Genomic DNA, 13,973 nt, shown 5'->3' with positions numbered 1-13,973 from the left:
TAAATGACCTGGATAATGTCCTCGTGCATTATCTCGCAGATTTCATCACCCCCAACGGCTTGAGTCTCAAGAAGTTTTCGGCGACGCACGAGTTCCAGAACCTGCACGTGCTCAGCAAACTCCGCATCCAGGAGTTCATTCGGGGGCACTTTTACGGGTGCGCCACAGAGTTGAATGTGACGCGGTGGCGAGATGTTAACTGCCTCGCCTGGTATGTAGAAGGTCATGGGTTCGATTCCGACCATGAAACCTGTTTGGAACCACTTTGCACGGTGGCGAGATGTTAACTGCCTCGCCTGGTATGCAGGAGGTCGTGGGTTCGATTCCGACCATGAAACCTGTTTGGAACCACTTTGCACGGTGGCGAGATGTTAACTGCCTCGCCTGGTATGCAGGAGGTCGTGGGTTCGATTCTGACCCTGACGCCTCTATATTTGGAGTTTGCATGTTTCTCTCTCCGTGGTCGCTTGGATATGTCTCCATGTCCTCCAGTTTTTCCCTCCACATTTATAAAAACGTATTTCGAGTTTTTGGCTGATTATAAATTTCCACGCAATAATCCACTTCGTTGAGCTATCATTTGTGGCCAGGTCGCTTCTGGAAAAGAGCTGTATAGCTACGTGGGCATTGCCTGGTAAAATAAAAAAAAATGTGTTTAGTTTAGTGCCCATGGGGGGGGGGAGGGATCTTTGATGACTATCAGTCGTTTAAAAAAAGTTTCTCAAACTTCTCTCAACCGTGACTATCCAAATAATCATCCCTGTTGTGTGCTCGACTCTGGCGGTGTAGGCACATTGACTTCGACTTTGAGAAAACACTGTTTTTGTTCACGGCCGGGCGATACGAGTTCACCAACAAAGGGACGGACTTATTCCTGGAGGCACTCACTCGGCTCAACTACCGCCTGCAGGTGATCAACGTCTGGCCGCAGAGCTCACTGACGGTTACTACTTGAAGGAGCAGAAACTATCACGCGAACTCCAGTCGTCCTCGCAGCGGCTTTTGGCTAGCCATTGAACAAAGACGGTCACTGCATCGCGCGCTTTCAGATGCGCTTCTGCGGCCGTCTGGAACACACTCTGCCTTCCGATATTAGGAAGCCACTGCAGCTATACACTTTTAAATCTAGAATTGAAAACTAATTTGTATAGAAACTTTTTGATGTTTAGTTTGTCCTTCTCCCGCACCTTCGATTGAGTATGGTTGGCTACATATGGTGCGAAACAAGTTCGTACATACAAAACCCTTTTCCCAATGCCACATCCGAGCCAGCCGTACAGCGGCAAAACGACGCGGCACCCTCTGTGCCGTGCCATGCTGACTTGGTATGGGCGTGGGGCTCTGTTAGACAGTGAAAGAGGGTGGTATAAGTGGCTGGGTAGCTCAGCACTGAGCCGCCAGTGATAAGACTGGGTTCTCAAGTGCAACGAGTTGATGGTCTCAGCCCAGTCACGAATGATAGCAAAAAAATTAACCCGTAAAAACAAAGTTTTTCACTATAAATCCTTTATATGCGTGGCGGCTAGAGTCCTCTCGTCCTCTGGCTTGAGATGGCTGCCACCTATGGGTCAGATGATTGCCTGCCACCATTAAGCAATTGGTAATTAAATATAAAAAAAATTTTCCTAAAAAGTGTAAAATTTTGGGAAAAAAATTTCACGAAAATAAATTGTCACGCACAATATGTCTGTGTGCAAAATGTCAGCTCGATTTGATCACGGGAAGTGGGTTAAAAAACGACCGAAAGATTTGCACGGTCGTAAGCGCACAAGCAAGCAAGCAAGTGAACTTAATATAAAGGATTTAAAAATACTCGGCTCTCTTCACCATAACTAGTGTTCAGTGTTGACATTTGAAGTCTGTGCATTCACAGATACCAGCCATGCCAGTAGAGGGCCTCCCTTGCAACCATGGACCCATGCAGGGCATGTTCACCAACCACACAGCTGTTAATCCAGCTCTGGGCTGCTGGAAATTTGCCACTTAAAGCGCAGCAGCTTATCAAGGAGCGAGCTGTACATGCACTTTCATTACAGTTCAAGAATTCTAACTTTTAGCGTTGAAAAAAGTGAAGATGTTGCCTTTCAATTGTAGAACATGTAGGGTTTAAACTGTTTAAAGAAAATAATTATTGTTCTTACACTATCTAAATAAATGGCTTAACAGTTAACATGTGGCTTGTGCTTTTGTTGTTGTTCATTGCTGTATATTTTGTCTGACCAATGCTTATTACTCGACTGCCAACATAATTGTTAAGACATTGAATTGGTCTCGTTCCTCCAAAGACGTCCCTCAGCGATGTGACTGTGGTGGCTTTCCTCATCATGCCGGCACAAACCAACAACTTCAACGTGGAGACGCTGAAGGGGCAGGCCGTGCGAAAGCAGCTCTGGTAAGCTGCCCTCTGAGAGACTGCACCGGTGGTGGGGGAGGGCTGTCACGTGACGGCTGTCCGTGCGCGCGCAGGGCGACACGGTGTGTTGGATGTGGTTAAGACGGTGATTCTCTCTGCTCATGCTTCCCAAAATAATATCCAGAGATTCTCTCTCTGCCTCTCTCTCTCTGTGTCTGTGTCTTTGTATTTGTGGCTCTTGGTCTCTGTCTCTGTGACTCCGATACCTTTCTCTCTGTATGTCCATGTGTCTGCCTCTGTGTTGCTCTTGCCTTGCCCCCCCCTCCCCCTCTCAGTGTGGATTCGGTGACATGGGGAGCATCGACGTAGGAGCATAGTACATTACAATACTAGTTTTTTGTCCTGTTTATTATGGGGGGGGGGGGGGGCATGGCCCAGCAGTAGCACGTTGCTGCTTGTTGCAGAGGCTCTCTGTTCGAATCCAGCAGGCAACCCTGCATCTGTGTTTGAGAAATGGTGACACAAATATGCATAATAACACTGTCTTTCTGTCTTTTTATGTCTGTTTCTTCTAGGGTTGCCACTATAATTTTTCATGATGCGGTATTAGGTTTCACGATGTATCATTTTACCTTAACCTTGTAAATATATTTAGAATTTTTATCATCTCGTTTTTGTGCTATTATGCACATGAAGTATGAATAAACATTGCTTAAAAGCAGACTGGTTTATGCAATATTATGCTAGAATGATATAAGATCCGCAATAATGGTATTGGTGATTTTGCAACATACATTATGTTGGTTATGGAATTATTTTTGCTCCCTTTCAAAAATATATATTATTTCCTCAACTTGCAACCCTCACTACAAGGCAGAACCCTCACGTCACGTGATCTCCGTAACGCTGTTGAGACATAGAAGTAAAAAGGACGTCATGATGAACAAGGGATTATAACCTTTACATGAAATAAGTCTGTGTCACCGCGGCCTTACAAATTGTACATGAATGGATGCAATGAATATCACGTCACGGTCTGATTTTCGCTGACAAGTTTCAGATTTACTGCAATACACCCGTCCATGGACGGGCAAAAGGCTAGTAGTACCATAATCGCCATACGTTGCGAAATCAATGAAACTATTTTTGCGCATCTTACATAGTACGATATATTGTAGTACTGCCATTTTGTGGAAACCAGTCTCGACTCATTTGCTCAGAGCCTCATTCAATTTCGAGATGGTTCAGCCTGAGAGATGCCCATACAATTGCAAACCCCTAAACTTCTCCACCCACAGCGAATTATAATCTTCGCCATTTCCCCCACCAGAATACCACCACTACTATAATCGCCTCTACCCCCCAGTGAATGCACAATCTGGTGATTGCGCAATCTGAATGCCACATGGTTACACCATGTGGTATTATAACATGACCAGCTTTTGACCTTCCTTCCCACACCCCTCTCCGATTTAATGCTGGATCTGTGTGTCATGAGCTTCCAGCGCAGTGATACCCCATGTAAGGAAATCTTTAAATTGAAACCAGTTAAGCAAATTATAGTTCTCGATGACAAGCGAATCGTTGTTTGAGGCAAGTCTTAATCGTCTTGATGTTCTGCACGTGGGATGGCACCCGAATGCACCAATGAAACCCACGCACGCGAGAGTGTAACATTCAAACCTATGGATAAGTCAGTGGCCTACTTGCTGTACTACCATGTGCTGGCCACATAATTTCTCTGCACGTTAACACTGCCGCGATCCAACAATGCTTGCCGATCAAGTGGAGTTTGTCTCTAATCCAACATTCAAACCTGGAAATGCGCGCATCACCACGCGGCATTGCCTTGCTCAATGTGGCGTTACCCTGGGGAATGTGCAAGCACGGATGGTAAGTGGGCCCCACACCTATGTGGCCTTGAAATAACCTTGTGCTCTTTCTCTACAGGGACACGGCTAACACGATCAAAGAAAAATTTGCAAAGAAGCTTTACGAGTCACTCTTGATGTGAGTTCACGGTCCATCAGCCACTGAGGAATCCTCCGTTAAATGATAGCCCCCTCCCCCAAGGCGCCATCGTCTCCCGTGATCCAGCGATGCTACAATCCACACAGCACCTGAACACAAGCTGCTTTCAACACTCTATCTCTTTGGCGGGTTCTCCTTGGTTAGTTCTATACTCTGGCCGTCATTGACCAATATTCTTGGCCAATCGTCAATATTCTTGGCCAATCATCCCTTCAAGCAAAGGGTTCTGCCCAAGCGCACTTACTTTTCTGAACAGTTTGAGTAAACTTCATGAAAGATTTTAATAGTTTATTTTGAGTTGTGCATTTTGAAGTAATTTCATGATATTGCAGCATAGCATCCAATTATTTGGCTATGAATAAAACATGCAATTCCAAAAATAAATCTACCTCCTAAGTGAATTTTAGATATTAATGCAAATTTTCTATAAAACATAGTGTGGGGAGTTTCAAAACTCTATGGTGCAGCCCCTTTAAGAATTGCAAACTTTAAAATATGCAAATGCGACCAGAATTGAGAGTTCACAACATTAATCAAAACAAGTCGAGCAGAGTTTTATACATTTCTCATTGCAGCAGTTTTACTGTGTGTGCAGGAGTGAGATTCCAGACATCAGTCACTGTCTGGATGGGGAGGATGTTACACATCTGAAGAGAGCAATATTTTCTGCACAGGTATTGTACTGGTCCAGATCTATTCATATATCAATAAATACATGTCTAATCAGTCAGTCTGTCGGTTACATCGCTTGAGTCATAAAGTGTTCAGCAAGAGCTCGCTCTTGACTGGCAGGAACTGGACCTATTGGATTAAATATGATCTGTGTACACCGTCTGACAGTCACAAGAACCCTTCCCCAAAAAAATGCAACGGCATTTTAGTCTCATGGAGTGGTGTCACCTGGTGGACGACTCGAAGTAGCACACGTTGTGTAATGACACTATGCATTGTACCGTATATGCATGGTGAAGTATGATCATATCATTTCCATGACCGACACTGCGAGGGGAAGGCCTTACATGTTTACAACTGTCGTCTTGGCTGGTTAAAATGGCTCGTTTTTTTCAATCCACTGTTGGATGATGGTCTCCCCCACGCTGTTTTGGGTCATGATGATATTTTGACCACACTTCATCTGAGTAGACATGGAAGGTTGGGTCAACGTTGCACGTTAACTGGAATGTTTGTCAGTGTGGATTTCGTGAAATGGGAAGCATCTAAGTAGGAGCAAAGTACATTACAATCATGGATTTGTGTACTGTTGTCTTATGGGGTGGGGGACATGGCCTAGCGGAGGCACGTTCCTGCTTGTTGCAGAAGCTCGCGGTTCGAATCCGGCAGGCAGCCCCGGTTACTACTACAAATTGATTAACCATAAAATACAAGTCTGCTTGACAGCACATTTTAAAGATTGCGTTATTCCATTTCATAATAGTAGGCCGTTGTGTTCCAGTATCATGGCCCAAATTTTTTTTTATTTAAAATATTACTTGCAAACTAAGCAATTGGGATAACACGTAGACAAATGTGCTCCCTACTATGAAACTACTACAGAGACTCCCTTCGAAACATAGTTTTTCCATGATAGCCTTGCACTATATATATTTAAAAAAGTACGAATACCAAATTAGTTTTAATATAGCTTATATGTACGGTGCTGTCTGATATTTGGATCCTTGTATTGAATGCACATTACACATTTTAATTATTGTTACGTAGCTACATTAATGCATACATCGCACTAAATTTAGTCTAAGCTTTCCACATTGTGAGCTGGCCATGCCTGCTGCTTTACACTAAAACCTGACGATTGTTGGCAGTGTAACCTTGGGGGTCTAGCTGTGCCCTGGATGCCTTTCCACTGCATCGCGGTGCTGTCCCCGTGGCTCCCACAGAGACACCTGCTGCCACCCGTGTGCACTCACAACATGCAGGACGACAACAGCGACCCCATCCTCAACACGGTGCGCCGCATCGGCCTCTTCAACAACCGCAGCGACCGCGTCAAGGTGACGAGCGCCCGTCTCGGTTTTCCGCGTGACCCCCTCCCTCGCCTTCTCCGTCGCCTCTTATTCTCCACTGCTGCCCAGCATCCTTTTTCCTTTTCACGGCCCTTTATTTAATCCGCTGCTGAACGACGGCCTCCCCACGTTGCATAATAATACAAATGAGAGCAAGCATTTAGCAAGAGGGTGTATTTTATCCACGATGCATATTAGCATTAAAAGTACTCATTATATTTCGATTTAAAGCTTTCTTGACTGCAGGGATTCATCTTCTTGGTTCTTTCGGTAAAGTCACGTAGAATGGAAATAATAAAATAATAAAAATAGAACATAATTAAATAATTCTCAAGACGTTTCGGCCACAACGCAAGCAGCCGTCCTCAGGTGGATTCAGACTCTGTCTTCTCGACAGACCTGTTCTCCACCTGAGGACGGCTGCTTGCGTTGTGGCCGAAACGTCGTGAGAATGATTTTATTATGTTTTATTTTTATTATTTTATTTTTTCCATTCTACGTGACTTTACCGAAAGCACCAAGAAGAGTACTCATTATAATTTATAGCATATTTATCAATCAAATGTTGCATGAAGGCCTCCCCCACATCAATAATGGATGGTTCCCTTACTCTACTTGACCATGGTGGTTAGAGTAGTTTTGGTGAAGTATCCCAGAGCTGGTTCAGATATCATTCGCCACTGATGTTGGCCATAGCCAGGAGTCGAACTCGGTCACCGGATTACTAGCAGAGCGCTAACCATGGACCTGCAACTCCACTCTCAAATTGCTTTAACCAAGCCCACTTGACCTTTGAACCATTTTATTACCATCACTCATGCTTGCTACTGATGCACCCTCTCTGCTAGGAATAAAATGACTCCTTGTCACAATTGGAGGTCACCGTTTGTTTTGTAAAAAAAATATTATTGTTTGCACCGTGGTTCATGTATTATAGTAGCGGCAGGATTTCTGTGACCCAATCACAATTTGACAATTATGGCCAATCTTCTTGTGGATATTGCAAAAGTCTTCACCTCGGCTATTCCTGCTGGCGTTCTAGGTTTGTACAAGTGATACTTTAGGTGCTTGTCAATTTCTACAAGAAGAATTGGTTTAATGATGAAGACCTTTTAGGTAAAGTGGTACATTTGTGCCATTATAGGGCAACAGTATTTTAAAAGGAAATGGCCACACATGACGACACAACATTCTCCTGAAAGTCACGAATCGTCTCAAGAAAAATCATGGTTCCTGAACAAAGGTCCATGGTAACAATATTTCAACTGTCGCTGGATGTATGACATTAACTCACTGGTCTAGTATACAGGATGTTGTAGGTTCGACTTCGATCCTGATGATGCCTGTTGTATATGGAGTTCGCATGTTCTCCCCGTGGTCGTGTGGATTTTTCTCCCAGGCCCTTCGAGTTTTCCCTTCACATTTAGAATCGGCATGCATTTAGAGTAATTGGCTGCTGCTATGAATTTCAACACGATAAGCCACTTCGTTGAGCCATCAATTGTGGCCAGGTCTCTTCTGAAAAGAGCTGTATGGCTCAGTGGGCCTTACCTGGTAAGATACAAATGGTTGGTAATAATTCGTCTCTTTCGCAGTGTACGTAGTCAACCGTGCTAATTGGAGGCGCTTAATTTGTGCCTCTGGGATTGCACCCAAACAGGTCGTCTTCCACCCGGAATTCCTCTCCTCCGCCTCTCCACTGCTTCCCATGGACTATGACGAGTTCGTCAGGGGCTGCCACCTTGGGGTCTTCCCCTCTTACTACGAGCCCTGGGGATACACGCCTGGTGAGACGTGTGGCAATCCTCGCTTTCCAATGTGTTTTCCGGTTGTGTTTACTCCATGTTGTTGTGAACTACATTTGGTTGCTGAAGATGCTCCCAGCATGTCAAGCCAAATCGTGGACATTGATCCTGACAACGTGCGGTTCAACCCAAAAACACATCTGAGAGTTGTACAGCAACAACCGTGAATCCCTATGCGACACGGGGGGGAGGGGCACAATCGGCTGTGTGGTTGCATATAGGGTTATTAGCAGTCTTCATTTAGTCAAAGTATTAGTCTAAACTAAACTCTTAAAAACTTTTTATTTTACCAGGTAAGGCCCACTGAGCTATATCGCTCTTTTTCAGAAGTGACCTGGCCACAAATGATGGCACAATGAAGTGGCTTATCGTGTGGAAATCTATAACAGCCAAATACTCAATGCACGTTTCTAAATATGGAGGGGATAAAAACTGGAGGACCCAGAGAAAAATCCACACGACCACAGAGATCATACTAACTAGATTTATACAACAGGTGCCAGGGTCGGGATAGTACTCACAACTTTCTGCATACCAGGCGAGGTATTTAACATCTCGCTACCGTGGTGCTTAATCTCATCGACACCATCCCGTGGAAGTTTTGTCAAAGAAGCTAACATCAAAACGCCTTACAACTGTGAACTTGCATTGACCATATTATTTTAGATCACCATATAATTTCAAAATTCTAACAGTCTATGTGGCTCCTTGCTAACCACGATACCATCAGTGTTCAGAAGGCAGTGTGTGTGTGCGTGCGTTTGCCATTATAACCGGTGTCGAGGTGGATGTCTCTTCTCTCTCACGTCAGCCGAGTGCACAGTGATGGGTATCCCCAGTGTGACCACCAACTTGTCTGGGTTCGGCTCCTTTATGGCGGAACACATCGCCGATCCCACATCCTACGGTATGGCGCCAACAACGCTTGCACCCACATCTCCGAATCTTTGAACTCTTGTAATCTCTGAACGCCTATCACCTCTGACGTAATTTTTTTCTTTTGCTGTTTTGCTCGTTGAACTGAATTATATTGTCACGGGAATGGTGGCGCGATGCTTAGCCTAATGCATTAAGAACCTCGCTTACCTGCGTTTGATTCTTGACCACGGGTGACGCAAGTGGCGAGTGATATCCGACACCGGTCGTGCGGCACCTCCTTCAGCAGCCTGCACTTACCAATGGAGTGAAGTCGGGTCAAAAAGCCCTCCGTGACAGTACAAGCTAAGCCACCTTTGTATCTCCTCGGCTACAGCGCCCCTCCCCGCAGAAGACCCGGCTTTAATAGTACTCGTCGTCCACGGCGTCGTTTAGCTCCCGTTTGCTCGTAAAATGGTGGTGCCGTTTGCGAGCTGTGCCACGTGCTCTAGCTGTCCAAGTGCTGTTGTACGCTACACTACCCCAACTACCATCTCGTCCACTGCTGCCGCCGTGACTGCTGCGTCAGGCATTTACATCGTGGACCGGCGCTTCAAGTCACCCGAGGAGTCGTGCGAGCAGCTCACGCGCTTCCTGTTCAGCTTCTGCCGGCAGTCGCGGCGCGAGCGCGTGGTGCAGCGCAATCGCACCGAGCGGCTGTCGGACCTGCTCGACTGGAGGTATCTGAACAAGGTAAAACCGGCCGTTGATTTATGAACTCCTTGTCATGTTCGAGCACGGCAGATGAAACGGTGGGGAACATTTCTTAAACCCTCTCGCGTCTGTCCAGCTGGCGATTTATAAATGAGCGCGCGCCACTCTCAATCGAGCAGATCGTGTGTGGTGGGGGAAAAGTGTGGGTCCCCCTCGCTTACTTTTTCAAGATGTCTCTGGCCATCTTGGAAAAGCACGCCAAAATACGTTCTAGGGGCTCCTGAGAGACCCCTCAAGCAGAGGAACTTCCACCAGTAGTGGTGTCTTAAGACTGCGCTTCAGGAGCGCCCTGCATTGAATTGAAAACCCCATGGATGTCAGAAAGTAAGAATGCACATCTGCACAGAGATAGCCTTTTCGAAAACTGCCTTTTTATACTGCTTCCTAATAAGCAGTACTGCCCCTTGGAACGAATTCCAACTAAGTTTGAAAACACAAATGCATTGGCTTTGTCTGTCTGTTACACGGGAGCATATGAGGTCTCTCGTGAAGGTTATCCAACGTGGTCACAATTTAAAGTTGCATCGTGTATAAAGCCGTTCTGCTTTTAGGCACTTACCCTTGAGAAAAGCAACCAGATTTGTGGAAGGGTGGTCAAAACCTTGGAGACAAAAAACGGCACTTAAACGGTTTTTGCTCTAGCAGATGGGGGCTGCAGAGGCACATGTGCGCCTCCCCTCCCAGCGATGTCAATGTCTGTGGCGACGTCTATCCGTGCGGCTTGAAACGCGACATCGTTATTCATAATTAGTCAAATAATTCTGAGGCCTGCGGAAAATGTTACCGATCCATGCATGTGCATGATTTTTCTTGTGTTTATAACTAGCTAACGGTGAAAAAGAGTCGGCTTAATAAAGTTTAAACAATGATAATATACTATACAACCATTTTTCATTCCACTGCCGGGTGAAAGCCTTCCCAGGCTGTCGGTCATGGCGGGGTTGTTTGGTCATGCTTCTTTACCTGGAAATATTAATAGTTTTTTAGTTTTTACTTAACGTTGGTTGGTGCAGATTTAAGGAGGTGTTTTGGGGGGGGGGGTTATGACTTGCCATTGTATACTCTGGGCCGATAATATAATCAAAGGTCACTGGGTTCATAGCGCAGTACACTAACCACAGTGCCACCACATTTGTATGAAAAACAAGTATTGAATAACTATTCCTGTCTGTCTTTGTTTTTAGTTTTATGCACAGGCCAGACACATGGCACTGGCCAAGAAGTTTCCGGAAAGTTTCACTTATGATGCGGAGGAAACTGAACTGGTGAGGACATCGAGTTTGGGTCCCTTGCATTAAAGCTCTGTAAATCTGTGAAATTCTCAAACGCATGAAGGCCCATTTAAAGACACTGCTAAGGGATACATTTTTACCATATGCTGCCATTATCAGCCATGGTCAATCTACTGCTGGATGAAGGCCTTCCCAAAGATGCCCACTATCTCTAATGTTCTTGCGGTGTCATATACCACGTGCACGAGATGATTTATCGTTCCATCTTCTCGATGTGCGTCCTCTTGTAAGAATGTCAACCCTTGACTGCCACTTTATTATTGTTCTTTACCATTGTCCGACATCCATTTTAGCGATGTGTCTTGAGCAAAACTACAATTTCAATGATGTTGCTAACCTGCATATGTTCTAATATCCATTTGTTCCTTTGTCTTTCCAAGCAATTCCATTGATGCCAAACATATATCTCCAATCCTGCCATATTAATAAAATGATGTAGAATTCATCCTAATATTTAACCCTTTGTACAATTTACCTGACATTATTTGATTATCTTTTAAGAGACTTGGTAAATAAAGATATGCAAGCAATACACTCAGTCTGCAATTTAGTCGTACAATCTAATTGGACCAGGTGCAATACAAACCAATGATTGTGTGCATTTGGAAGGCAATTCTAGTTTAGCTGTGTTCCTGTTATACAGTGGCAGCATTATGCATAATGAAACTAAGCAAAAGCCTCGGGTCCCAAGCAATTTAGATAATTATATTCATCCTGGAGAAATCTGAGATGTCCAGTAGGGACGGGCCAGACAGTTACAACAACAAACACTACAAAAACACAATACGAGTGCAAAGTGGCAACCCTTAAGACACTCAAATGCCAATCCTCAGCATTTACTACCACGACGCACAATCAAATCCTAATAAACATAAGTTAATTAACCTAAATATCCAACTTCTCCCATTTCTGTCTTGTCTGGACCTCTCCTTATCTAGCTTTATCTACAGTCTTTTTATCTCACCAAATCGATATCTTCTGTCATCTCATTAGGATAGTATCAATTGAAAGGGCTCAACTCATTTCTGTTTGGGGCACCCAATGGGTTTGCACCACTGCTGTTGTACGTACCTGTGACCGTAGCGTGTGGTAGCCATGACAGCAGTTGTCAGCTTGGCCTCTTGTCGTGGTGTACTGCCTGTAGGAGGAGGCTGGATTCCGCTATCCTCGCCCGGCCTCCGTGCCGACCTCCCCGTCGGCCTCTCTGCGATCGAACTCCTTCCTGAGCGAGAGTGAGAATGGCGGCGGTGAAGATGATGAGGAGCGCTACGACGAGGAACAGGAGGCGGAGATCGACCGCATCAACATTCGGCCGCCCCAAATGCTGCTGGAGAGACCCCCCCGCGAACGGCGCAAGGCTCGTAAAACCGGCGTGCGGCCCAAGGCGAATGCAGCAGCGGCACGGCAGGAGAGCTGACGTTCTGGCTTGTTCCAATGACCTGGGCAAGATTGGCAATTTGTTGGCATTGTTGACGTCTCGTGCTCGTTGTTGGCAACTCCTAGACCTTTCATGCCAGGTGTGGTTCGGCTTTAAAATGTAATTTTACGGATCATCGCTCGCGGTGTGAATGGTTCGTTGATGCCATCGTTTTGTTGGGGAGTCTGGCATGTGATGGCTTTTGCGTTAGCCACCCCCGCTGTGTGTGATATGCGAATCTGAAAACGTAGTCACCCCGATGGAAAGACTGATTTATTTGTAACTTCTGTTTTGATTCTGTCGACATTTACATTAAGAGCCTATATGTTGGTAAATGAGATGTCCTACAGCGTATTTTTTGTAGTGAAAATTCTATTTTCTGGTCCACTTTGTGATGATTTATATGGAGCTGTGTGGAGGAGGCATGTGGCCAATGGCATCAATGTTCACAATGCTAAACGATCAACCTACCTCAATCCTGAGGACTACCCCGAATCGTACAGATTTGTCAGCCATCCACTTTTGCACTTTGCATGAGTTACATATGGATAAACAGGCAGTCATGTGAAGCACCACCTGCTCATTTGGAAAACCCAAGTGGCTCAATATCCCATTCACAGGATTATAGGATGCTCCGGAAATTAATATGAAGAGACACTACGAACGTATGCTAGGTGTCAACAAAGTTATACAAATCTGGTCATACATACCCCGACTGAAATTATAAGAAGCACCCCATAACGCTTCTAAAAGAGGGGGGGAGAAGGTGCGTCTTTTCAATCCGTAGCATATGGTTGCTTCATGGTCTTTGTCAGAGCTCCGAGGTTTACACTTTAGTAATCTAATCCACAAATCTCACAGAATTGCAGTTACAAGTTAAGTTGCAGTGTTTTAGAATTGGAAGTTAATATATCCTAACATGTGCTAAAAATGTTCACGGTAAAAAGAGCAAAAAAGTGTTTTTATGCGAACAAGGCAGGCTGGGGAACATATCGTAAAACAAATGCATATGTTTCTATCTTTGCCAAGACATTTCACTTTTGCATGGTTTTGCACTTGGATGAAATAAAACAAATCCCATATTTTTGTTTTGCTGGTGTACTCTTACATTTAAACAGTTGTGTGTGTGTGTATATATATTCAAGATACAACCGCATTACAAAACTACAAAATGTAAGCTTCATGATCTTGTATACAAGATCTTGGTAGCAAATCGAGGAAGCAGTGGAGAAGCGGTGTACAACAGCCCCTGTGGGTCCATAGAACACGGAACTCGTCCACTGGCCACGGCCCCTTTGTCACAGATGTGAGGATCTGGATGCAAACGGATCCACGACTGATGGAACTAAACTTGGAACAGATTTGTTGGGAGTTCCTCCTAATGCAAGGCCCCACTCTCCAGGGTTGATCTGTCCTCTGCTGTAG

The 13,973-nt window shown here is 45.0% G+C and overlaps 1 protein-coding gene across 2 annotated transcripts in view; it reads left to right on the top strand.

Moving 5' to 3' along the window:
- LOC144720244 (glycogen [starch] synthase, muscle-like) overlaps nt 1-13,630 on the top strand; it is a 37,084-nt gene extending 23,454 nt beyond the window's left edge. For both annotated transcript variants that reach the window (XM_078596810.1, XM_078596811.1), the window contains exons 6-16: nt 40-157; nt 790-910; nt 2,286-2,392; nt 4,304-4,363; nt 4,980-5,058; nt 6,280-6,393; nt 8,066-8,192; nt 9,022-9,117; nt 9,655-9,818; nt 11,024-11,104; nt 12,276-13,630. In XM_078596810.1, the coding sequence (XP_078452936.1) occupies nt 40-157; nt 790-910; nt 2,286-2,392; nt 4,304-4,363; nt 4,980-5,058; nt 6,280-6,393; nt 8,066-8,192; nt 9,022-9,117; nt 9,655-9,818; nt 11,024-11,104; nt 12,276-12,548 (1,340 nt within the window). In that variant the 3' untranslated portion in view covers nt 12,549-13,630. The remainder of the gene's footprint in view (nt 1-39; nt 158-789; nt 911-2,285; nt 2,393-4,303; nt 4,364-4,979; nt 5,059-6,279; nt 6,394-8,065; nt 8,193-9,021; nt 9,118-9,654; nt 9,819-11,023; nt 11,105-12,275) is intronic.
- The last annotated feature ends 343 nt before the right edge of the window (nt 13,631-13,973 follow it).

Source organism: Lampetra planeri, chromosome 8 (genome assembly GCF_965212315.1).
Source record: "Lampetra planeri chromosome 8, kcLamPlan1.2.h2, whole genome shotgun sequence".
Lineage (NCBI taxonomy): Eukaryota > Metazoa > Chordata > Hyperoartia > Petromyzontiformes > Petromyzontidae > Lampetra > Lampetra planeri.
The sequence above is the reverse complement of the archived record's forward strand: the minus strand, read 5'-3'. Positions and strand labels throughout refer to the sequence as shown.